Source organism: Mytilus galloprovincialis, chromosome 3, assembly GCF_965363235.1.
Source record: "Mytilus galloprovincialis chromosome 3, xbMytGall1.hap1.1, whole genome shotgun sequence".
In the NCBI taxonomy this organism is placed as follows: Eukaryota; Metazoa; Mollusca; class Bivalvia; order Mytilida; family Mytilidae; genus Mytilus; species Mytilus galloprovincialis.
In genome coordinates this window covers 46,509,444-46,535,159 of record NC_134840.1, presented here as the reverse complement: position 1 = coordinate 46,535,159, position 25,716 = coordinate 46,509,444, and the positions used below count along the sequence as shown (strand labels likewise).

The 25,716-nt window shown below is 32.1% G+C and overlaps 2 protein-coding genes and 1 long non-coding RNA gene across 6 annotated transcripts in view; 1 reads left to right on the top strand and 2 right to left on the bottom strand.

The window, feature by feature from the left end:
- LOC143068117 (patatin-like phospholipase domain-containing protein 7) overlaps window positions 1–25,716 on the bottom strand; it is a 108,100-nt gene that overhangs the window by 36,229 nt on the left and 46,155 nt on the right. For all 4 annotated transcript variants that reach the window (XM_076241915.1, XM_076241916.1, XM_076241918.1 and 1 more), the window contains 13 exons: window positions 20,943–21,076; window positions 17,120–17,251; window positions 10,747–10,920; window positions 9,945–10,084; window positions 9,230–9,364; window positions 8,764–8,827; window positions 8,344–8,512; window positions 6,510–6,692; window positions 5,536–5,654; window positions 4,898–5,054; window positions 4,276–4,339; window positions 2,351–2,473; window positions 306–422 (listed from right to left, as the gene is read on the bottom strand). In XM_076241915.1, the coding sequence (XP_076098030.1) occupies window positions 306–422; window positions 2,351–2,473; window positions 4,276–4,339; window positions 4,898–5,054; window positions 5,536–5,654; window positions 6,510–6,692; window positions 8,344–8,512; window positions 8,764–8,827; window positions 9,230–9,364; window positions 9,945–10,084; window positions 10,747–10,920; window positions 17,120–17,251; window positions 20,943–21,076 (1,711 nt within the window). The remainder of the gene's footprint in view (window positions 1–305; window positions 423–2,350; window positions 2,474–4,275; window positions 4,340–4,897; window positions 5,055–5,535; window positions 5,655–6,509; window positions 6,693–8,343; window positions 8,513–8,763; window positions 8,828–9,229; window positions 9,365–9,944; window positions 10,085–10,746; window positions 10,921–17,119; window positions 17,252–20,942; window positions 21,077–25,716) is intronic.
- Window positions 12,111–16,210, top strand: LOC143068118 (collagen alpha-2(VIII) chain-like). The gene is made up of 3 exons (XM_076241920.1): window positions 12,111–12,243; window positions 14,069–14,122; window positions 15,783–16,210. The coding sequence occupies exons 1-3, from the start codon at window positions 12,162–12,164 to the stop codon at window positions 16,196–16,198; spliced, it is 552 nt and encodes a 183-aa protein (XP_076098035.1). The 5' UTR covers window positions 12,111–12,161; the 3' UTR covers window positions 16,199–16,210.
- On the bottom strand, window positions 13,011–14,360 carry LOC143068119 (uncharacterized). The gene is made up of 2 exons (XR_012976116.1): window positions 13,549–14,360; window positions 13,011–13,317 (listed from the first exon to the last, which is right to left on the bottom strand). It is a non-coding gene; the product is annotated as an uncharacterized LOC143068119 (long non-coding RNA).

Here is a 25,716-nt window from a genome sequence, read left to right as displayed (position 1 = left end):
GATTCTTTTATGTTGTTGGAAGTGTTCTCAAAGAAAGTTATCCAAAATGTCCTTTTCAACAAATTACAGATATTGTTTTGTTTAAAACTGAAAAGTATTTCAAATTTTAGTTGAAGTTGAAGTTAGGAATTAGCAAATGCTCCAGGTAAGATTTGATGAACTGAAAAAAAGACAATGTTCATTTGCTGTAAAATGCAAAAAAATCTTGTAAATATGACAGTTTTTAAGAAATTATTGAATGTGCTTGCGATAACACAATTAAAGATCTTTTCATAATTCATTTATTAAATAAAGATACAACAAACCAGGCAAGTTATTGACATATCCTCCATCGAGTAAGTAATGAGCATCTACAGGATCACACAATGGTGGCAAATATCCAGACAGTGACATACTAGCTCTCACATATCGCCACAAACTCCCTGAAATATTACAGCAAAATTAATACTTAAGAGATAATTCCTTCACGTCATGTTCTATGCTCATTTTAACATGGGTAGGCATTATATTTGTCAATATTTTACACTGACTGTTAGCGAAGTGTAAAATGTGGTCAAATATAATGCCTACCCATGTTAAAATGAGCATAGAGCATGACATGAAGGAATTATTTCGATTCTAATAGGACAAATGCAGCGTACGAAAATACCGTAAAAATGTTTGGCTTTTCCCGTTTCCTTCCAGAGGACTCTGCATTACATTTTATATTTGATAAATTTAAAAACACCGAGCCGGGTAAAAATATGTTGTTTTATAAAAATATATAATAAAAGTTAATGTGTATATATTTTAAAGGATAACAATGGAAATAATGTTAATATACACAGTAAGTTCGTGCGCATGTGTCAAACATATTTTGTGCTCATTAGAACACAGCTTTGTTTACAAAGCGTAATAAGGACGTCATATTAGAATTGTTCTGCCCATCACATTCAAAACTTGTCTGAATTTGGTAAAGGCATCTTGGTATTGCACAAGGTCATGTTTTTCTCTGACTGCTTATGACATCTTTACACTAAATGCATTGGATGTTGGATGTGTACGGATTGATAATTTAGTCTTAGATGCATAATTTTTTTATCAGTTGTTAGTGGCTTTGAACTAGCTGTCAGTATCTGTGAGTACTCTCAGATTTGCACTTAGTGTCTTTTTGTTGTTGGGATGTGCAATTATCCGGCCACATCTACTTGTATTTGTATTATTTGTATTTTTATCCATCTGATGAGTAAAGACTTTTTCAACTGATTTTCATAGTTCGTTCTTATGGCGTACTGTTACACCACTGTCTCAGGTAAGGGGGAGGGTTGGAATCCCCCTAACATGTTTAACACTGCCAAATTCTGAATGTATGTACCTGTACCAAATCAGGAGCCTGTAATTCAGTGGTTGTCGTTTGTTTATGTGTTACATATTTGTTTTTTGTTCACTTTTTGTACACAAATAAGGCTGTTAGTTTTCTCGTTTGAATTGTTTTACATTGTCATTTTGGGTCCTTTTATAACCAACTATGCATTATAGGCTTTGTTCATTGTTATAGGCTGTACGGTGACCTATAGTTGTTAATTTCTGTGTCATTTGGTCTCTTGTGGAGAGTTGTCTCATTGGCAATCATACCAAATCTTCTTTTTTATATCATCAAAATAGCATATCCACAAGCAGTGAAACACTGACAGGGACAAATTGATAATGAAATTTGCATGTGTAAAGTGAGAAAAAGAATGTCCAAGAACTTTGATTTGCAATTTGGCATAACGACTATGCCATGCGTGCATGGAAAATTAGCCCTAAAACTTTATTTCAAATATCAAATATTGACATGTCAAGGGTAATAATTTTAAAATGGGTCACGGGAAAAAACTTGACCTACTGATCATTTTATCCCAATCAGATTTGGTCTCATTACTTAAGTTTTATGTGATATAAGCCTAAAATGGCATTTTACAACTCTGTTCTATTTATAGAAACAGTGGCCATGTTTTACTGAAGGATCAAATCCAGAAATACATTTTTTTAAACTAGATACCTAGGAACATAAAGCTTAAGTTTAAAACATTTGGCCCAGTAGTTTCTTCAGAGATTTTTTTAAAAGTTAAATAGTATAGTAACAATGACGTTCAGACAACATGCTACAGATGACACCACTGAAGACCGATGTTTAAGTGGTTCAAAAAGCTTATATGACCTTCAAAATGAAAATCTAACATTTAAACATTCAAAACTTAAATTTAATAAATTACTCTTTTATTTTCATTACTATTGTGACTTTAGTTTCTGTGACATTTTTATATCTATAGGCTAATTGTAATGAAGATAAATAATGGTACATATGAATACCAAGGGTTAATCTTACCATGAGTATGTATTCTCATTGAAGAACTTGTAATATCAGTAGTAATACAGAAGTATGGAATCCATAAATCTTCTATTTGTCGGTCTTTGAAGGTTTTCTCTAATGTCACATTAAAGGATTGACCTACGGCAAAGTATAACACATATACATTAACAAAAACTATTTCATTATTAGTTCTTTACATTATTCAGAGCTAATTGATAACTTATTAGCAATACATAAATGTAAAATGTACTGATGCTTCGGAAATCATATAATAAAGGTTAAAATCATAATTTTTAGTATAAGATATCATTAGGTACTATAATAATATCTGAGATAATAGCAAAAAACTGCAAAATTTCCATAAAATTACTAACTCAGGGGCAGCAACCTAACAACTAGTTGTTGGATTTGTCTGAAAATTTCAGGATAGATATATCTAGATCTGATAACATTTTGCCACCAGTCAGATTTGCTCTAAATGCTTCAGTTTCAGAGATATAAACCAAAAACTGCATTTTACCCTATGTACTATTTTTAGCCATGTTGGCCATCTTGGTTGGCAGGCAGGGTCATCCGACACATTTTTAAAAATAGATACTCTTATGATGATTGTGGACAATTTTGGTTACATTTTGTCTTAGTAGTTTCAGAGGAGAAGATTTTTGTAAAAGATTATAAAAATTTAAGAAAAATTGTTAAAAATTGACTATAAAGGGCAATAACTCCTGAAGGGGTCAACTGACCATTTTGGTCATTTGACTTATTTGTAGATCTTACTTTGCTGAAATTATTGCTGTTTATAGTTTATCTCTATCTATGATAATATTCAAGATAATAACCAAAAACATCAAAATTTCCTGAAAATTACCAATTTAAGGGCAGCAACCCAACAACAGGTGCTTTGATTCATCTGAAAATTTCACATCAAATAGATCCTGACCTGATAAACAATTTTACACCATGTCAGATTTGCTCAAAATGCTTTGGTTTCAGAGATATAAGCCAAAATCTACATTTGCCTCTATGTTCTATTTTTAGCCATGGTGGCCATCTTGGTTAGTTGACCGGGTCCTCAGACACATTTTTTAAACTAAACATCCCAATGATGAGTGTGTCCAAGTTTGGTTTAATTTGGCCCAGTAGTTTCAGAGGAGAAGATTTTTGTAAAAGGTAATGATGCCGGACGCAAAGTGATGAGAAAAGCTCACTTGTTCTTCAGGCCAGGTGAGCTAAAAAAACATCTCCTGGATGACTATATATTTTGGCAATTATTGTGCTGTTAATTTTCAGCATGTGTGAGTCAAATGATCTTAAATCTGTATGCCATTCTATAATTTCTGTCATTTCAAGTAACAAAAAAAATTAAGAGAGAAAAAAATAAACCAATATATTATTGAATATATACATTGAACATTTTGCAGTGTGAATTGGAGAAACAAGGAGTACATTTCTTATTTAAAACCATTTTGATCCCAAATCACACCATTTGTACTGTTTCTTTTGTTTTTTAAATTAAAAGTTTTACTTGTCCTCATCTTATTGATAAAACAGGCAAACTAAAAAGTAGGTTGGTAGAAGAGTGGCACCTATTAAAAACGTTTAAACCTTCTGCAATTGTTTGAACCTGTCCTAAGTCAGGAACCTGATGTTCAGTGGTTTTTATTTGTTAATTTGGTTCATAAGTGTTTCTCGTTTTTCTGTTTTTATATAGATTAGACCGTTGGTTTTCCCGTTTGAATCGTTTAACACTAGTAATTTTTGGGCCATTTATAGCTTGATGTTTGGTGTGAGCCAAGGCTCCGTGTTGAAGACCATACTTTGACCTATAATGGTTTACTTTTATAAATTGTGACATGGATGGAGAGTGCTCTCATTGGTACTCATACCACATTGTCTTAAATCAATATATAATTTTAACATTTCTCTATATGATTATATACCTGTAAACATTGAGGTAATAGGATAAGTCAGATCTAATACTTTCTGCCAAATTGAAGTCATGTCCTGCAAAATAACAATGGTTTACAATTCAATTTTCATGGTTGCAAAAAACTTTATATTTGTAATAGGTAAAGAAAATTTGATTTTAATTGCTACAAATACTTCTAAAAGAGCATCCGTGACAGAGTGGACTAGGTAGTGCAATCTTAATTGACTTGGACTGAAATTTTTCCTGCTGAAAGTCAGTGATTCTCTCTTGGAACTTCGGCTACTCCTAACAATAAAAACTGACTACCACAAAATAACCAATAGTGCTATAAGTGTAAATTTCACTTTCTAATACTGATAAAAATGTAAATAATGAATGAATAAAATGATGTAATGGGCATACTTATTTTGATCTGAAAATCACAATCGTACCTTTATTATCATTTTATATAGTTGAAATGGAGGTGAAATAAATTTGAGTTATAATGAATATAAGCCCTGATTTCCAAGCCAAACTACAACAAACTTGGTTTTGAATAAAAAATAAATAAAATCCTGATGAAGTCCTTTGCATTCTTTTCATGCCAAAAACACAGGATTATTTCCCTTAGTTAGACTTAATATTATACAAACCATGGACCATTCTCTACATCTCTGTGTAAATCTGGTTATATTTCTATCTTCACACCATACAGCACCTACAAAGGAGCCCATACTGGTCCCCCCTACCATATCTATTGGGACTTCAGCCTCCAGTAAGGCCTTGACAATTCCTATATGTGAAAGGCCTCTGAAAGAAAAAGCCTCAACTGTTAAATTTTGTTTATTATATAATTTGACTGTAGGTCTGCAGACATTAAACATGATTTTTTTTTTAAATTTCATGATGTTCATTCACATGTTGTTTTTTTTTTTACCACTTGCACTTAATTAAGTTGTTTGTTGAATAAGCAATGTGTTAGAGCCATGTTGGTTGTTTATATATTATGAATCTAACAGTCAGGTTATAAGACAAGTTCGTCGTAGAGTAAGCCAAATGAATTTGTAAGTACAAATTCAAATTTGTGAACAAATACATACAGATGATACTAGCTACATTGTGATGAAATACTTCTAAATTGGAGTTGGTTTGATATAGAACAGAATGATTGGTTCAGATAGAATGATCTTTTCCTCAACATATGTAATTGATTATAAAATTAATAAAGACAGAGTCTCACACTTTTGAAAGATATCCAAGATCAATCTCAAATTAGATTCTAGTATCTTACCTTGCACCTCCCCCACCTAATACCAAGCCAACAGATGTCCCAGTCAAAAATCTGGCAAGACGTGAAAAATCTGACAATCTATCAGGCTTTGTTTGATAAACCCTCTCATAACTTTCAACCTGAAAATACATAGTGTGTAACTTTATCTGATTCATATATATATATATATATTCCTAGTTCATTTTTGTCTATAAAGTCTTTATTGTGTTGATCAAATTTTATTCTTCATCAACTTTGTGACTGGATGAAATTCCTAATAAACAGTACATGTATATGTCTGTATGATGTACCAATAAATAATGTGTAATCAAGAATTAAATCTGACAGAAACTTCTATTACAATATACCACATCACATCCCCTTCTGACTTTAGGTAAAATTTGGCTCAATAATGACCAGGATCAAGAAGAATATAATGAGTGTCTTTATAACCCTCATTTCAATGCTGGTCTTATTGAGCCCAAGGTATAAAACCACTAATTCATAGCCCATTGATTTCTATGTTAAATTCTGCAATTTCTAGCATTAATGGCTACTTTATCTTGAGTTAAAAAAAAAGTGGCAGTTATTTCCTGTCAAAACTGTACCTTATCCTGACTTGTGCTGAAAAAATCAACATACCTTTAATTGCATATTAGAGCATACTGGTTCCCGGAAGTTTCACAGTACAAAAACAGGAACTTCAAATCTGAACAGGCCAAATGTGCCCTCCTATCATAATTTCATTAACTTCTTTATTATTTGAATAAATCTTTTAACAAGGGTTCTACAGTGATCCCAAGCCCCCAAGCTTTCATTTGATACAAAAACTACCCAAATATATCCCCTTTTGACAAACATACAGCTTTGTGTAAGAACTATTTTGTTTAAAATATGTACTACTTTCTTGTATGTTCTTTCCGACCTATTTTCACATCCTATAATTTAGTAACATAAGTGACAAATTTTATAACTAAGCAAGATAATATTCCTACCACTCTGACTTCAGCTTGTTTTTTGAGAACCCTTTTAGGACATCTGATATGATGATGTGAGGAGCACCATCCCCTAGCATTTAACCATTCTATGGTCCCTTTTGGTGATTCTGCATCCTCTTCATGTAACAGAACCAGCTCTTTCTGAGCTCTAACTGCTATGTTCTCCATCTGTTTTTCTACCTGAAAGCAGTAATTATCAATATACCTAATGATGCTTTCCAAATGACAGACTTGCAAACTTTGGAAAATCTACATGGTTGATTTAGAGCATGACCAGATTTTTAAGGGTTACAATTTCTGCATCATTTCTGTGTGCACTGTTTTTCACTCTTAAATTAGTATCATATCTCTTCTTTTTTCTTTTGGTTTACTGATGATGAGCTAATAATCCTTGATTTCTTTTATTTGCATGATTCTTGTACTTATTAATTTGGCAAAATAACTGAAGAAAAGAGAACAAGAATGTGTCCACAGTACACGGATGCCCCACTCACACTATCATTTTCTATGTTTAAAGGACTGTGAAATTGGAATAAATTCTCTAATTTGGCATTAAAATTAGAATGATCTTATCAAAGGGAACATGTATACTAAGTTTCAAGTTGATTGGACTTCTACTTTATCAAAAACTACCTTGACCAAAAACTTTAACCTGAAATTTGCACTATCATTTTCTATGTTCAGTGAACCGTAAAATTGGGGTCAAAACTCTAATTTGGCATTTAAATTAGAAAGATCATATCATAGGGCACATGTATACTAAGTTTCAAGTTGATTGGACTTCAACTTCATCAAAAACTACCTTGACCAAAAACTTTAACCTGAAGCCAAAAACTTTAACCTGAAATTTGCACTATCATTTTCTATGTTCAGTGAACCGTAAAATTGGGGTCAAAACTCTAATTTGGCATTTAAATTAGAAAGATCATATCATAGGGCACATGTATACTAAGTTTCAAGTTGATTGGACTTCAACTTCATCAAAAACTACCTTGACCAAAAACTTTAACCTGAAATTTGCACTATCATTTTCTATGTTCAGTGAACCGTAAAATTGGGGTCAAAACTCTAATTTGGCATTTAAATTAGAAAGATCATATCATAGGGCACATGTATACTAAGTTTCAAGTTGATTGGACTTCAACTTCATCAAAAACTACCTTGACCAAAAACTTTAACCTGAAGCCAAAAACTTTAACCTGAAATTTGCACTATCATTTTCTATGTTCAGTGAACCGTAAAATTGGGGTCAAAACTCTAATTTGGCATTTAAATTAGAAAGATCATATCATAGGGCACATGTATACTAAGTTTCAAGTTGATTGGACTTCAACTTCATCAAAAACTACCTTGACCAAAAACTTTAACCTGAAGCCAAAAACTTTAACCTGAAATTTGCACTATCATTTTCTATCAGTGAACCGTAAAATTGGGGTCAAAACTCTAATTTGGCATTAAAATTAGAAAGATCATATCATAGGGAACATGTGTACCAAGTTTAAAGTCGATTGGACTTCAACTTCATCAAAAACTACCTCGACCAAAAACTTTAACCTGAAGCGGGACAGACGGACGAACGGACGAACGGACGAACGAACGGACGGACGAACGAACGGACGGACGAACGGACGCACAGACCAGAAAACATAATGCCCCTCTACTATCGTAGGTGGGGCATAAAAATGACCCGAAGGATACAAAGTTTGAGAAAGGTATGACTGAAGTATTTGATTGGCAAATGGACCAACTGACAAGATAAACCTAATATAGCAGTTGGTTATAATATAATGATAATTGTTTTATAATCGGCATATTTCTTATCAATAATTACCTCCCCTACTGAAGGGTCATTTTTGGCTAGTCCTACAATTAATATACAGTCAGCTTGTCTGATACAATGTTTGGTCCACCTTGTCATGGAATAGTCACACTGATATAACGTAATGATGTTCATGTCTTCTTGTTGGCCAAGCCAGTTAAACAGTCGGAACTCATTTATACTGCAAAATAGACAATAATTATATTGAATCAAAATGAATCCACGTGTAATTTAAATGGTTTTAGCAATCAGACTGAGTATCATTATATAAAACCATCTACCAATACAGGAAAAGTATATCAAAAACAATTGCTGTTATGAGTTCTCTATTTACAATGAAATGTAGTGCCATAAACTATGATCATCATATGATACTGTAGGCTATTCAACTAATGCTATAATTATTTATCAGAAATAATTCCCAAAATTTACCTGTCAAAAGCACCAGTTCCTAAGTTTTGTTTGACGATATCACTGGTTAATCTGGTTGTAAGACCTGCAATTAATTATAAATATACTTATTATTACATACATACATACATTTAGTCTTGAATGATGTATTTCTTTAGTTGTTATTGGCTTTGAACTAGCTGTCTTTTTGTTGTGGGGATGTATAAGTACCACTCTGTGTTTATGTTAGATATTTTTTGCTTTGTATAGATCTGATGAGTTATGCCCTTTTCAACTGATCTTTATATTTTGTTCTTATGGTGTACTGTTACACCACTGTCTCAGGTTATGGGAGAGTCAACCCCTTCAACGTAGTTTAACCCTGCTACATTCTGTATGTGCATATAATTTATCTATATTTAGATGCAATTCCATGAGTTCTAAATGCTTACAAAAATTTATCAAGATCCAAAATATGTCAGATTACATATACTTTGCCCGAACTAACCTATAGCTTGTAGACTATGCTGTAATTCCAAGGTAAAGCTAGTTAAAGGCACATCTTGGTTGGAACCTAATACTGCTATTGTAGACAAATTACCCACTGATACTTTCTTGTCTATACCTGAGACATGGTCAAGATCTGAAAAACAATTGTCAGTTCGTATACAATCAATTCAATTCACTTTTAAGGGGTACAGAACATCTAAAGGAGTTAATTCTTTGAAATATGAGCTTAAAGTTTTAATCAAATAATATAAGTTAATAGAAATCAAGCTTCTCAATGATCAAAATTATTGCTTGTCAAACTGCTAACAATCCAATGAAATTATTCCAGTAAACTTTGCGGTAAAAAATTCTTGAAAATTTTAACATTTTTGTCACTAGGTGAAGGTAAATATTTGGTCACATTTTTTTGAAAATTTAACAAGCCAAAACCTATTTCAGTCAAAAAGAGTTGGGTACCCCTTAAGATAGCAAAATTTGTTTAATCTCCAATTCATTGGTTGACTTTTATCAATCAGGACACTCTCAATGTTCATATCAAAAGATTTTTTATTTTTTATTCAATTCAGGTTTTCAAGAAAATGAGCAAAAATGCCAAAAATATCTGGTAATGTATTCCTGTGCTGTCACTGTTTTTGGCAATCAATTTAGGATTGAAAACTAGTAAATGAGTAATATGCCAATCATTTATCATATACACCAGGTACATAACTTACTCATGTGTACTTCATCTCTTGTTTCAATATGACCAAGAATTCTCTGTCCTAGTAAATGTATCAGTCTTGTTACAATCTGTGGGTACTTCCGTTTAATTAGATTTAGTAAATCGCCTGGCAAATGGGCACATTCTGTGTCTCTGTAAAAATGAAATTAGTATCATATAAAGAACTTTGTAATAAATAGTATGTCTCAATAAACATAACCTTGAACTATTGCAATAAAGATTAAACCGTCTCTATTGGGATTTATCTTTCTCACAGTGTTTTATTCTAAAACTTGAATAATGTCTAAAAGAAAATACTGACTTGTATCAAATTTGTATTCAAAGATCATAAATAGGAAGAAAATATGTTTGTCCTATTTGAAGGTGCCATTAACACAAACACTGAAAATATATCTTTTGGACACAAGATTAAGTTAACTCATACATTTAACAATGAGTAGCAACAGCTTTTTTGAGTTTATGATAATTGATATCTTATACAGTTATGTAGTTCATAGTTTATCAGTACTTTTGATAATCAATCCAAGTAGTCTATAGCAATGTCTGACTCAAAAGTATATAACAAGCTGATGGCCATGAGTGTGGTATTAAGTAGTGTCTATCAACTTTCAACTTCACCTCAAGGTTTATTTCTTTTTTACCAATCATTACAAAAACACCAATCCTAACTTCTACTTAATTACAAAGTTTTTTTACCAATCATAACAAAATCACCAACCCTAACTGCTACCTAATTATAAAGTTTTTTCAAATCAATATTTTGGGCATTCATTTACAGTTCCCTACCCTCTTACCTAACAGCCATTATAGTGGTTGTTCTAGCAGTGTCTGTCAGAACTTCCACAATGCCAACCAGCTCTCCTCGTCCATACTCAGCCACCAGTGATTTTTTACCATTATGATGTGTTCTAACAGATCTCAGACGTCCAGTTAGTATGATATATACACTGTCTGACTGGTCCCCTTGTCTGAAAATTACAATAAACATGAATATATTTCAGCTTGATAGTTTTATTAAGATTTAACCAATTTAGAATGAACATAAAAAGATAAAAGTGAACCAAAAATTTAAATTCCTCCACTTATAAATACTGACTGCCATGATATAGGTTAGTGTGTTGAAAGTTATGTTTCACAGCAACAACAATCAATCAATCAATTAATTGGTTAAAACCAAGATCAACTTCAATATTGTCATCAGCAAAATCAAATTAAAATTTGAGAATTGGTTTAATTGTTCTCTAGTTATCATACAGAAATGACAAAAAGCCCCATTTTTCTATCAATCAAGGACCATAATTCCTATACATATTTTTTCTTTAAATTAACCTCATATATATATAGATATAAGAAGATGTGGTATGAGTGCCAATGAGACAACTCTTCATCCAAGTCACAATTTGTAAAAGTAACCATTATAGATCAAAGTACGGCCTTCAACACAGAGCCTTGGCTCACACCCAACAGCAAGCTATAAAGGGACCCAAGATGACTAGTGTTAAACCATTCAAACATGAAAATCATCTATGTTGTTACAAACTACATATTACTTGAAGTAATATGAAAAAAAGATTGGTTGATTAGTTTTTAAGTTGAAGCACAGAAACAGTTTGCATCCTGACCAACTTTACTACAAACTAAATTATAAGGTTCTTTGCTCTAAATTAGTAACTTGTAATGTTTTCTGGTGAATAGACAGATCTTGAAATGTCTGTGCCTCAAATTAATCAATATTACAGTAGAACCCTTAATTTGTTTGTAAAAAAATGTTTTCAAAAATTAAATGATAAAATTATGATTGAAGGGAGATTTTGCATATTTTTTTAGTTGGTATTTGACTAATAGTAGTATATTCTAATTTAATGTTCTTCCTAGAGTAACTGTTTGCACTGTGACCGTCTAAAAATAGAAATCTATGTATCCTTAAAGATACATTCGGCATCTACACCGGTGTGCCAAAAGGATACATTCGGCGTGAAAGGGTTAACAGCATAGGATTATTCCTGGAAAAAGTTATTTGAACACTGTTCTAGAATTTCTGTAGTGTTGCATGACAAAAGACATTAAATATATCAAATTACATTTAATTACTCTATCTACCTTAATTAATGTAGTACTGAAATTTCTATGTATAAATATGCTGTGACAGTATTGAAATGTTACCAATTGCTTGAATTCATCACAAAATTTCGAAAAAGCAAAGGACACCATGAAGATGATATGCTGCATTCCTGTCCTTGCACTGATCTTGTTCGGAGAGATGGTGAAAGGAACATGCAACTCAAATCTTGGTAAGTGTGAAACATAATAAAACATCATAATTAAAATTGTTGTGTATATGTTCTATGTGCAATAACAATATTGTAGAAGAGGAATACCATGTTATTCTAGAATGTAATAGATATAGTGATGTAAGAAATATCATTGACAATATCCATCCACTTTTAAACTTATACAATTGTTATCAGCTCACAACGTGAAAGAACTTAATAATTTAGGTAATTTTTTGTTTAATATTGAAAAAAATCGTAATATGTAGTTGTATTACTTATTTATCATATGAATTTATTATCATTTTCTGCCATACATGTATTGTGTATAATTATTGTTATTTATATTACACTGATGCATTTAAAAAATATTGTAAAAATGTATATTCTATCAGAGGCGGATCCAGGAATTTATTAGGGGGTGGTCACCTTTTGAAATCTTAAATTAAAATTCAATTTTTGTATGGCCCCTTATAGGAAGATTCTGTTTGCCACAAAGCAAAACACACTTGCATATAGATTTCAAAACAGTTCTGTTTGCTTTTATACGTTCATTCATTGCTTTATCAATAAATGTTTGAATATCAGTAGTCCTTTGCTCAATGTTGTCAAGAAAAAGTTGAGCTTTTGCTCTAGCTTCAGTATGACTTTTTTTTACATGATTTCTCATCACGGCCGAAATGATCGTTAAGTCTTGTACTTGCATGTGCCATATCTGTTAGTGGTTTGCATGATAATGTTCCCAAACTATCAACCCCAAACAGAGCACAGTATATGCAGTAAGCTCCTTCTTGTGAAGGTGAGTACACTAGCCCATCATAGCGATTTGGCCAATTCAGCTGAAACAGTCTGTTCTTTCCTGCATATTTTTTTATAGGAAAGTTATAGTTTATTCCAGGTTGGAAATGATTTCTTATCAAATTAAATTTCTCTTCGTTTGTTAATTTACGTGTTGATTGTTTTACAAAACCAATGTCGTTTGTACTTATATGTAAGTCGGGGGTTGTTTCTTTAATCTGATCACTTTTATTCGTATCAATGCTAGGTCCATTACAAGTCGTTGGTACTTCAGAGGGGGCTGATTTGTGGCGTTTCCTGAAGGAAAGAGGGTATAAGTTACTAAAAAATTGCAATGAACGAAACTTTTAAACAAACAGATGATGGAACGGGGGTATTCATTCAATATAGAATATTTATGTGACTTTAAAACTTTAAAACTATTTTTGAATTTTGGCATCACAGTAAAAAAATATTATTGGTCGAGAAAAGTTATTATACAAACTTTAAAAATTTAGATAAACGTAATGTAAAAAAAGTATAAATTACCTGCTAAAAACATCTAAGATTGAGGACTGTCTCTTCATTTTTACACCTTAACATCAAAGAAATCGACCAAGTAATTAGCGATTGTTGATTACATGAAAATGTTCAAGGTGCACCATTTTTTGGTACATGGTGCACCATTTTTGCAAACCCAGGGGGTGGTCACCGGCACCGGATGATCACCCCCTGGATTCGCCTCTGTCTATAAGCTGTATTGCTTCTGAATAAAGTATTGTTATTATTACTGTAACAGGTAAAATGATTTTGATCAAACTGAAGGACTATCAATGCTGTTTCATATATTCTGACAGGATATCAACTTCCAAAAATCATTATGTATCACTTTATTAAGTGGATTACTATTAGTTAAAAGAAATCCTGAGACATTGGAATAGAGTATTTATCAAAAGAAGGATCATTATAATTATACTCATTTATAACAAAATCATACTTTTGCATGCAAATCTTTTAATCATCAAATTTTAAATATATATCAATCAATTAAATTGTTCTTTGTTTTCAGGGAGTTCCCTTCTAGGAGACCTCATTGGAATGGTGTTGAAACTGAAAGGCTCAGGTATGAATTAAACCTTATTTTTTTAAGTTAAGTTTAAAAGAGTTAAGGTGGTACCTAACACTACAGGGAGATAACTCTATAAAGTCAGCTAAACGTTTTAATTATGTTGTGTTGTAAAAGGAATATTAAGCTTCTCAATGATCAAAATTGGTGTTTGTCACACTATATAACCAGTGTAATTTTTCTGACAAAATGGTTGGTTCAAATTTTTTGAAATTTTGAAATTTTTGTTTTAGGGATTAACCCTTTCAACGCTACACAAAAAAATAGAAAAATGGCTGCTGCTGCTGCATTTTTTTTTAGTACATTCATTAGAACAGTATTTTCCTTTTCAGACTGCTGTATCTTTTTTATTATATGAGATACAGAGAAAGTTATTGCATGAAAAATGCTCAGGAGAGCATGAACTGTAATGTTAGGCAATTATTTTACTGAAATTTTTATCAGGTTACCTGCGTTTTCAGGTAATTAACAGGTAAAAGGTGTAATTTATTACATTTGGGTTGAATTTTGAATAAAAACTACTTTTAGTCTTCATTTATTTTGTTGTTTTATCTGCCATATTGTAAAGAAGACACCAGTTACCCGATTCCGTAGCGTATTGTACCATACATAACGTTTTATGTAATCGTGGCACAAATAAATAGCTCCGTCCTAAAAAATTTCAGTCAACCTCCGTTTTCCCCCCTTTTTTCTACGTCTCGTAATGATCGATCAAATCATATTTCCCACACGAATTTTATGTAATAAACACATTGAGATAACAAGAAACCTTTTAACTAATCCTCGTTGTAAGTTTCGCCAAGGAAATGCTGATATTTTTTCATATTTACAGCTTCGTTTCCGATTTCCGCCATTTGCATTTGTCAAAATATTTGTTTTTATTTTCCTTCTATTTTCCTTCTACTGCATAATTTTACTATAAAAATTGTCGGGATTTCAAGCGCAAATGAGACCTTGCATATCCTAGATTCAAACGAGGAAAAATTAGAGAGAACCCGAATGAAAACCGAATGGTTTAAGAGTCCTTATGAAAAATCCTTTTTCATCGCGGCATATGCCGCGAATAGCAGTGGCGAACGGCGTACGTCATCGCGGCATATGCCGTGTATAGCGTTGAAAGGGTTAACTTTGACAAAATTTTATGAAAATTAAACGAGCCAAATTAATTTTAGTGAAAGTGTTGGGTACCACCTTAATAACATCATAATGTTCTGGTTGCTGTATTCTATTGTTTGTCTTTTATTTTTCTTGACTTGTAATGGCACTGTTTGTTTTTCGACTTATGATTTTGAACCTGCCTTTACTATCTTTAGCCTCTGTTGTAATACTTTATTTCAATCATTTATTTAATATGCATGATTCAGGTACTGTTTTCTGTAAATAAATTTTGTTTATTCCTGAAAATAATTGTTTTAAGACTAATCAATTTTAGGTATGGCAATTTTCAGCAGAAAATTTATATGTCATCTCACTTTAAATTTCATGACACTGGTACCCTTTAAGTTAGAATGAAAAAAACAATAGGGTATGTATCAATAGGACAGCAATTTAATGGCAAAATTAACCATTCACATGTTAATGAGACATTAACATATTATCAATACCTAATTTAAATGTAGCAAAAAATATATAAACAATGGACTTTTGATATTTTCAGACAATGGATGTTGCTGTCTAAATAAAAAGACAACCCCTGCCTTTTCAGCTATTCTGACAAAGGTGCAATCACTTGGAGTAAAAGATACCATTAAATTTGACAAAGTTGTGACCAATATACAAAATGGCTACAATCCCAGTTCTGGTATATTCACTGCACCAATGGCTGGTGTTTATCAATTATCTACCACAGTAATGAGTCACAAAGGCCAGAAACTTGTGGTGCACCTTTGGTACAATGATGTGAAGATGTCAGGAGGATGGGGATTGGGGAATCAACATGTTCAAGCAACAATTAACATGGTATTAGAATTACAAAAGGGAGACCAAGTTACCATTAAGTCACGTGAAAGTAATAATGTTTATAGTGACGATGATAATTACACCTGTTTTTCAGGCTATCTGATTGCTCAATAAATTTATTAGTAATTTATGACTTAATAATACTTCATTTATAGTTTACTGAAAAATATTAAAAACAAATTATTACACCAGGGTTTTCAATATCCAACCTTATCAACACATTTACTATATTTCATTATTGGTACAAGGAAATCATTTGTAGATATAAATCAACATGCAGTCATCTTATACGTTTAGGTATTTAAAATCCAATTTTTTATGGTAATATTCTATTCGAAGTACAAAAATGTTGCCATTCACCTAAAAAGCTAACGAAACCTTTCAACAGACTTATTCAGAAGAGATATAGTTACAATACTGTTGTCAAAAAAAGAAGAAGATGTGGTGTGATAGCCAATGAGACACTCTCCACAAGAGACCAAATGACACTGAAAACTAACTATAGGTCACTGTATGGCCTTCAACAATGAGCAAATTCTGTACCACATTGTCAGCTATAAAAATCCCCAAAAGGACAAATGTAAAACAATTCAAACAAGAAAACAAAGGTTATTAAAGATTGCATTTTTTTGGAATTAATATTAATTCACTCATAGGGTCTTTGCATCAGAAATAAACCATTTATTCTAAAACCAGTTGTTTGCATTATACGGGTTATGTTCTACTCATATATTTTATGATGGTATGATACTAAACCCCATTGGGAGAGATTGTGCTTGATTTTCATATGATGAAGAGTAAGGACATAATAATTCCATCAGTTTAATTAAGGTTTGAAGCTTGGATGTCAGTAACTGCTAGTATTCCTTTGTTAATATATGTTGTTCCTTGTCATTTTGCTAAGTTTCTTCTGTTACCTATTCTGACAAGCTTTTTTTTTAATATAAAATCTCCTTATGGATTCAACATTCAAGTACAACAATTAAATGAAATTAGCAATAATTATTATTTTCTATTTAAAATAAATTCACCTACCTGAATAATGCTTTTCCAGCTTCAATCATCATCCAGTCTAAAGCAAAGTCAATCTGTCTGACAAATGGTGCAATTCTTACAGCCGTGGTATGGGCTACATTCAGTACTACAGAAGGTTGCTCCCTCATAATACTAAAAAATATACAAAAACCAAGTCTAACAGCAGTGGTATGGGCTACATTCAATACTACAGAAGGCTGTTCTTTCATAATACTAATAATATACAAAAAACAAGTCTAACAAATGAGACAGGCCTTTATTTAACATTGTATACAGAAATAAGAAGATGTGGTATGAGTGCAATGAATTGAAGAAAGTTTTAGCATTGTTAAGGGGGCTCGCGGGTCTAAATCATTTTTTTTATTTAAATATAGGATTTCGCTTTATTTTTCTATAAATGAACTTTATCTTATACTTATTAGAAAAATGAAATAAAAAACTGGGGTCACCGTTCATTTACGGTCACAATCTGCATTCAAATGAAGCATACATTTTTGTTAATGTCCTTTTTTTCTGTTGAACTATATATAATAGGAGAAATAGCGGTAATATCGAAATAAAAAAAGAACTTAATTACAGAAATCACTTAAATTTTACAATTATTTAGTTTATGTACAGCTTATTCAAAAACAACAATAAAAAATATAGGTCACCGATGAGTTAAAAAAGATATTTCAATTTTAATGCCAAACTAGAGGCTCTAAAGAGCCTGTGTCGCTCACCTTGGTCTATGTGAATATTAAACAAAAGAAGCAGATGGATTCATGACAAAATTGTGTTTTGGTGATGGTGATGTGTTTGTACATCTTACTTTACTAAACAGTCTTGCTGCTTACAATTATCTCTATCTATAATGAACATGGCCCAGTAGTTTCAGTGGAAAATGTTAATAAAAATTTACAAATTTTATAAAAATTGTTAAAAATTGACTATAAAGGACAATAACTCCTAAAGGGGTCAACTGACCATTTCGGTCATTTTGACTTATTTGTAAATCTTACTTTGATGAACATTATTGCTGTTTTCAGTTTATCTCTATCTATAATAACATTCAAGATAATAACAAAAAACAGCAAAATTTCCTTAAAATTACCAATTCAGGGGCAGCAACCCAACAACAGATTGTCCGATTCAACTGAAAATTTCAGGGCAGATAGATCTTTAGCTGATAAACAATTTTACTCATGTCAGATTTGCTCTGAATGCTTTGGTTTTTGAGTTATAAGCCAAAAACTGCATTTTACCCTTATGTTCCATTTTTAGCCGTGGCGGCCATCTTGATTTGATGGCCAGGTCACCGGACACATTTTTCAAACTAGATACCCCAAAGATGATTGTGGCCAAGTTTGGATTAATTTGGCCCAGTAGTTTCAGAGGAGAAGATTTTTCTAAAAGATAACTAAGATTTACGAAAAATGGTTTAAAATTGACTATAAAGGGCAATAACTCCTAAAGGGGTCAACTGACCATTTTGGTCATGTTCAGTTATTTCTAAATCTTACTTTGCTGAACATAATTGCTGTTTACAGTTTATCTCTATCTATACATGTAATAATATTCAAGATAATAACCAAAAACAACAAAATTTCCTTAAAATTACCAATTCAGGGGCAGCAACCCAACAACCAGTTGTCCAAATCATCTGAAAATTCCAGGGCAGATAGTTCTTGACCTGATCAACAATTTTACTACCTGTCAGATTTGCTCTTAATGCTTTGGTTTTTGAGTTATATGCCAAAAACTGCATTTTACCCCCATGTTCTATTTTTAGCCATGGCCGCCATCTTGGTTTGTTGGTCGAGTTACCGGACACATTTTTCAAACAAGATACCCCAATGATGATTATGGCCAAGTTTGGATTAATTTGGCCTAGTAGTTTCAGAGGAGAAGATTTTTCTAAAAGATTACTGAGATTTACGAAAACTGGTTAAAAATTGACTATAAAGGGCAATAACTCCTAAAGAGGTCAACTGACCATTTTGGTCATGTTGACTTATTTGTAGATCTTACTTTGCTGAACATTATTGCTGTCTACAGTTTATCTCTATCTATAATAATATTCAAGATAATAACCAAAAACAGCAAAATGTCCTTAAAATTACCAATTCAGGGGCAGCAACCTATCAACGGGTTGTCCAATTCATCTCAAAATTTCAGGGCAGATAGATCTTTACCTGATAAATAATTTTACTTATGTCAGATTTGCTCTAAATGCTTTGATTTTTGAGTGATAAGGCAAAAACTGCATTTTACCCCTATGATCTATTTTTAGCCATGGCGGCCATCTTGGTTGGTTGGCCAGGTCACCGGACACAATTTTTTAACTAGATATCCCAATGATGATTGTGGTCAAGTTTGGTTTAATTTGGCCCAGTAGTTTCAGAGGAGAAGATTTTTGTAAAAGATGACTAAGATTTACGAAAAATGGTTAAAAATTGACTATAAAGGGCAATAACTCCTAAAGGGGTCAAAAGACCATTTTGGTCCTGTTGACTTATTTGTAGATCTTATTTTACTGAACATTTTTGCTGTTTACAGTTTATCTCTATCTATGATAATATTCAAGATAATAACCAAAAACAGCAAAATTTCCTTAAAATTACCAATTCAGGGGCAGCAACCTATCAACGGGTTGTTCGATTCATCTGAAAATTTCAGGGCAGATAGATCTTGACCTGATTAACAATTTTACCCTCTGTCAGATTTGCTCTAAATGCTTTGGTTTTTGAGTTATAAGCCAAAAACTGCATTTTACCCCTATGTTCTATTTTTAGCCATGGAGGCCATCTTGGTTGGTTGGCCGGGTCACCGGACACAATTTTTAAACAAGATACCCTAATAATGATTGTGGCCAAGTTTGGTAAAAATTGGGCCAGGTGAGCTTAAAAGGAAAGTCCCAAATCAAATGGCTATCAAACACATCAAACGAATGGATAACAACTGTCATATTCCGGACTTGGTACAGGCATTTTCTTATGTAGAAAATGGTGGATTATTTCTTTTAAACTTTAGTCTATAAAATCTATTCTTGTACAGAAAAATAGCAACAGTAGTAAAATGATGTTAATCGTATGAACCTTCAATTTTTTTTAATTTTTTTTGTGTGTAGTCAAGACTTTTTCCACACAAAAATGGATCAAAGTGCTAGCCACCATTTCCTCAGATGCGCTGCCCATACCATAAACCATGATGGTTAGCTTTGAAGTTGAGACATTTTCCCAAATGGGCTTTTATTTTTTCTGGGTACGAAGTGAGCTTCATTTTTCTTTAGTTTAACAAACCTAAAAAGCCTTTTGTACTGCCGTCTCAAGTGAGAAAAAAATTAATTTCACACTATAAATTCTTTGTAAATTTTGTTCTTTGCATACATGTAATAACTCCATAGTTTTTACATCTTTTTTCTATGGTCCTCTGCTGTCATAATGAGAACAAATGGTTAAGCTCTGACAGTAACTTGTTAAAATTGAATATATCACTGCACAAAGATTTTTTTAAACACACTTTTTTTTAACTCCACACTTTGAGGTGCATTTGTTATATTGACCCATCTGCCTTATTGTTTTGTTGATGGCTGTTAATATTCATTATCTATGGTACCTACACGCTTAAAAATATTAAAAAATCATAATTTAGGTAAATAATGGAGAGGTACTAGTCATTAAAGTATACCTGTATTTTCTCAAGAATGTATAGCTGAAAGTTATCAGATTTATTGATTCTTCTAAAACCAATGACTTTTCTAGTCTTTTATATGATATACTGACTTTTTTGTTCTTTGTTAAGGGTACCAGAAGACAAATTTTGAAAGAAGGACTTTTCTTACCTATAAAATTCTACTTTAGAAATAGTAACTACAATAGTATCTACTTTGGCACGCATGGTAAAGAAGGAGGGTTCTCCAGTCAGCACAGCAAGGGAACCAACAATCTCTCCAGGTAAAGCAACAAACAGCAGTGTCTGAAACATATACAATAGATGTTACATAAATACATATTTTCTTTGATAACTCAATAAAGTTAAATTGAAACTAAACGTCAAATTGAAACTAAACAAAGTCTTCTGTGCACATGCATTACACATGGGTTTTGTTCATTGTTGAAGACTGTACTGTGACCTATAGTTGTTAACTTCTATGCCATTTGGACTCTAGTGGAAAGTTGTCTCATTGGCAAACATACCACATCCTCTATTTTTTTCTTTCAAGGGAAATGCAAATGAATATCAATGCTATAGCTGGCTACAATTCAAATGCCTCTCAAGCAAATAAAGTCTTTTAAAATGCCTTATCTTTTGACTGTTTTCAGATTATGATGTACAAATCTTAACAAGTTGTTAAGGGTCCATCATGTAAAAATTAATGCAATTATGATACATAGAAAGAGCACTTCTTCCCTCTTCTGAAAACACATAGATTTTGGTCTTCTAAACTTCTAAATGTTTTTGGATACACAGAGAAGAAAATACATTTTCAAGTTTAAAACTAACTTATTTACCACAAAGTTTCTTTATAGGAACAACACCTCATATATATATATATATATATATATCTGGTTGTAAACTTTGTAAGATATCTTTTATTTTGTAAATGGTAAGTATATACCATATTTAGTAGACCTTTTCGTTTTAAAATTACACAAACTAACTGATATTTTTTTTGCAAAGATCACATAATTTAGCAATAATTATTTTTTCAAAGACCAAAAAGGATGCTTAGAACACCTCCTTTTCTACATAATCATATTTCTTCAGATATTATTTTTACACAGAGAACCAAAAGAAGAATATTGTGCAAAGAAGAACAGTGCAATGAAGTATATCATTAGTAAAACAAGAATGTGTCCATAGTTCACGGATGCCAAACTCGCACTATCATTTTCTGTGTTTAGTGGACTGCGAAATTGGGATAAAAACTCTAATTTGGCATTTAAATTAGAAAGATCATATCACAGGAAACATGTATACTAAGTTTCAAGTTGATTAAACTTCAACTTCATTAAAAACTACCTTGACCAAAAACTTTAACCTGAAATATGCACTATCATTTTCTATGTTCAGTAAACCATGAAATTGGGGTCAAAACACTAATTTGGCATTAAAATTAGAAATATCATATCATAGGGCGCATGTGTACTGAGTTTCAAGTTGATTGGACTTCAACTTCATCAAAAACTACCTTGACCAAAAACTTTAACCTGAAGAGGGACAAACAGACAAAGGACAGATGGACTAACGAACAGACAAACGAACGAAAGGACGGACGCACAAACCGGAAAATATAATGCCCCTCTACTATTGTAGGTGGGGCATAATAAAACCTTTTAACATTCTTCCATCTGCATGTTAGGGCAAAATACATGCTGTGTTACATAATTATCCTGATTTCTAAATTCTTAAAACATCATCAAAATCTTACAAATATTGTTTATAAAACTAATCTTGCATTATCAAAAAGATAACAATTAATGGACAAATATAAATATGGATATAAATCTGTTTTTGAATTTGCTTATTGAATTATAGGAATAATTTATTCATTTTTGGAATTTCAACCTTTGAAAGTCCTGAATGTCCCACTGGATTTTTAATCTGAGATGTAATAAAGCTTTTAAAGACATTAACTAGAGGCTCTTTACTAGAGGCTCTAAAGAGCCTGTGTCGCTCACCTTGGTCTATGTGAATATTAAACAATGGACACAGATGGATTCATGACAAAATTGTGTTTTGGTGATGGTGATGTGTTTGTAGATCTTACTTTATTAAACATTCTTGCTGCTTACAATTATCTCTATCTATAACAGTACTTTCTGTGGAAAATGTTAATAATTTTAAGAAAATTGTTAAAAATTGACTATGAAGGGCAATAACTCCTTAGGGGGTCAATTGACTATTTTGGTCATACTGACTTATTTTTAGTTCTTACTTTGCTGTACATTATTGCTGTTTACAGTTTATCTCTATCTATAATAATATTCAAGATAACAAAAAAACAGCAAAATTTCCTCAAAATTACCAATTCCGAGGCAGCAACCTAACAACCGATTATCCGATTCATCTGAAAATTCCAGGGCAGATAGATCGTGACCTGATCAACAATTTTACTTCCTGTCAGATTTGCTCTTAATGCTTTGGTTTTTGAGTTATAAGCCAAAAACTGCATTTTACCCCCATGTTCTATTTTTAGCCATGGCGGCCATCTTGGTTTGTTGGCCGAGTTACTGGACACAGTTTTTTAACTAAATACCCCAATGATGATTATGGCTAAGTTTGGTTAAATTTGGCCCAGTAGTTTCAGAGGAGAAGAAATTTTCAAAAAGATTACTATGATTACGAAAAATGGTTAAAAATTGACTATAAAGGGCAATAACTCCTAAAGTGGTCAACTGACCATTTTGGTCATGTTGACTTATTTGTAGATCTTACTTTGATGAACATTATTGCTGTTTACAGTTTATCTCTATCTATAATAATATTCAAGATAATAACCAAAAACAGCAAAATTTCCTTAAAATTACCATTTCAGGGGCAGCAACCCAACAACGGAATGTCTGATTCATCTGAAAATTTCAGGGCAGATAGATCTTGACCTGATGAACAATTTTACTCCTGTCAGATTTGCTCTAAATGCTTTGGTTTTTGAGTTATAAGCCAAAAACTGCATTTTACCCCTATGTTCTATTTTTAGCCATGGCGGCCATCTTGGTTGGTTGGGCGGGTCACCGGACACATTTTTTAAACTAGATACCTCAATGATGATTATGGCCAAGTTTGGTTAAATTTGGCCCAGTAGTTTCAGAGGAGAAGATTTTTCTAAAAGATTACTAAGATTTACGAAAAATGGTTAAAAATTGACTATTAAGGGCAATAACTCCTAAAGTGGTCAACTGACCATTTTGGTCATGTTTGACTTATTTGTAGATCTTACTTTGCTGAACATTATTGCTGTTTACAGTTTATCTCTATCTATAATAATATTCAAGATAATAACCAAAAACAGCAAAATTTCCTTAAAATTACCATTTCAGGGGCAGCAACCCAACAACGGAATGTCTGATTCAGCTGAAAATTTCAGGGCAGATAGATCTTGACCTGATGAACAATATTATTCCGTGTCAGATTTGCTCTAAATGCTTTGATTTTTGAGTTATAAGCCAAAAACTGCATTTTACCCCTATGTTCTATTTTTAGCCATGGCGGCCATCTTGGTTGGTTGGCCGGGTCACCGGACACATTTTTTAAACTAGATACCCCAATGATGATTGTGGCCAAGTTTGGTTAAATTTGGCCCAGTAGTGTCAGAGGAGAAGATTTTTGTAAAAGTTAACGCAGGACGACGACGACGACGACGGACGACGGACGCCAAGTGATGAGAAAAGCTCACTTGGCCTTTCGGCCAGGTGAGCTAAAAATAACAAGAAGTTGCAAACAATGTCCTGAAAAGTAATTATTTTTTATCAAATTGTGACAAAAAGTTCCATGCTCAGTCAGTTAAAGAAAATGAAAGTATCTCCGAACAGAAAATAACTAATTTTCTAACAGAAACTCACAAATATCTAAAAGACAATAGACACTTGTGCAGATATAAGGGGAAAGACTCTACTATCTAGGATTGCTATAGGGTTGTTTAGGCTTGAGATATTTTTTTGAAATCAGGATTGTGACGTTTACCAAGAAAGAGGTTAACATATAAATACATATATAAATATATATATACAGATAAAGTATGTTTCAACTCACTTTTCTATTCTGAAAAGGTATCAGATAATCATAAAAAAATAAGAGGCAAAACAAACTGAATTAAAGCAAATGTAAGAGCCTATTTAGCAACCATTTTAAAAGACCATTTGATAAAACAAAAAATAAATTCATGCTTTAGTGCTAGTACTGGGGAGGGGAATGCTATTAAGGTTTCTTTGTGATCTGGTCAAAAGATCATTGGGTCAATATCAAGACAACGGAGAAAGTATGATTAGACCTGTTTTTTTTTTTTACCCTATGAGTTCTCAAACCAAAAAGTACAATCTAAGGGTTTTTTTTTTATCCTACTTGAACTTTTTAGGAATCATATTGAAAATGCCTTATAACGAAGTAAATACACAATGAAGAAGTTTTGTCATACTAATCCTACATTTGAAGGAACATTAAATATTCAACCTATATAAAAAAATAATCTTGAAGTCTTGGGAAAGTATTTTTTATTGATCTGTTTACAGTGAGTTGACTATGGGTGTTACCATTTACCTATAGCTATTGTTCAAAACAGATTGAAACATTGACAATACAATAGGGACATTTAAATTGACCAGCTGGTTTGGTAAATTTAAATCTACCTTGATGCTACCTGCACAGTTTTTTATTCACCTAACCAAAACTTTCAGCATGCTTTTTTCCTGAAGTATTTCTTATCCTATCACTTCACATGTTTAATTGTTACTGTTGTAGTATAACTGAGATTTAAAACTTATAATTCTTTTTATATGGCATCAAGCCTTCAATTTATATCTTTGTTGAATAACATAATATGCATTCAGTCTAAACTAGTTTATATTGTATGAATAATGCTAGAATATGACCACTTATATTTGATAACTAGACACAAA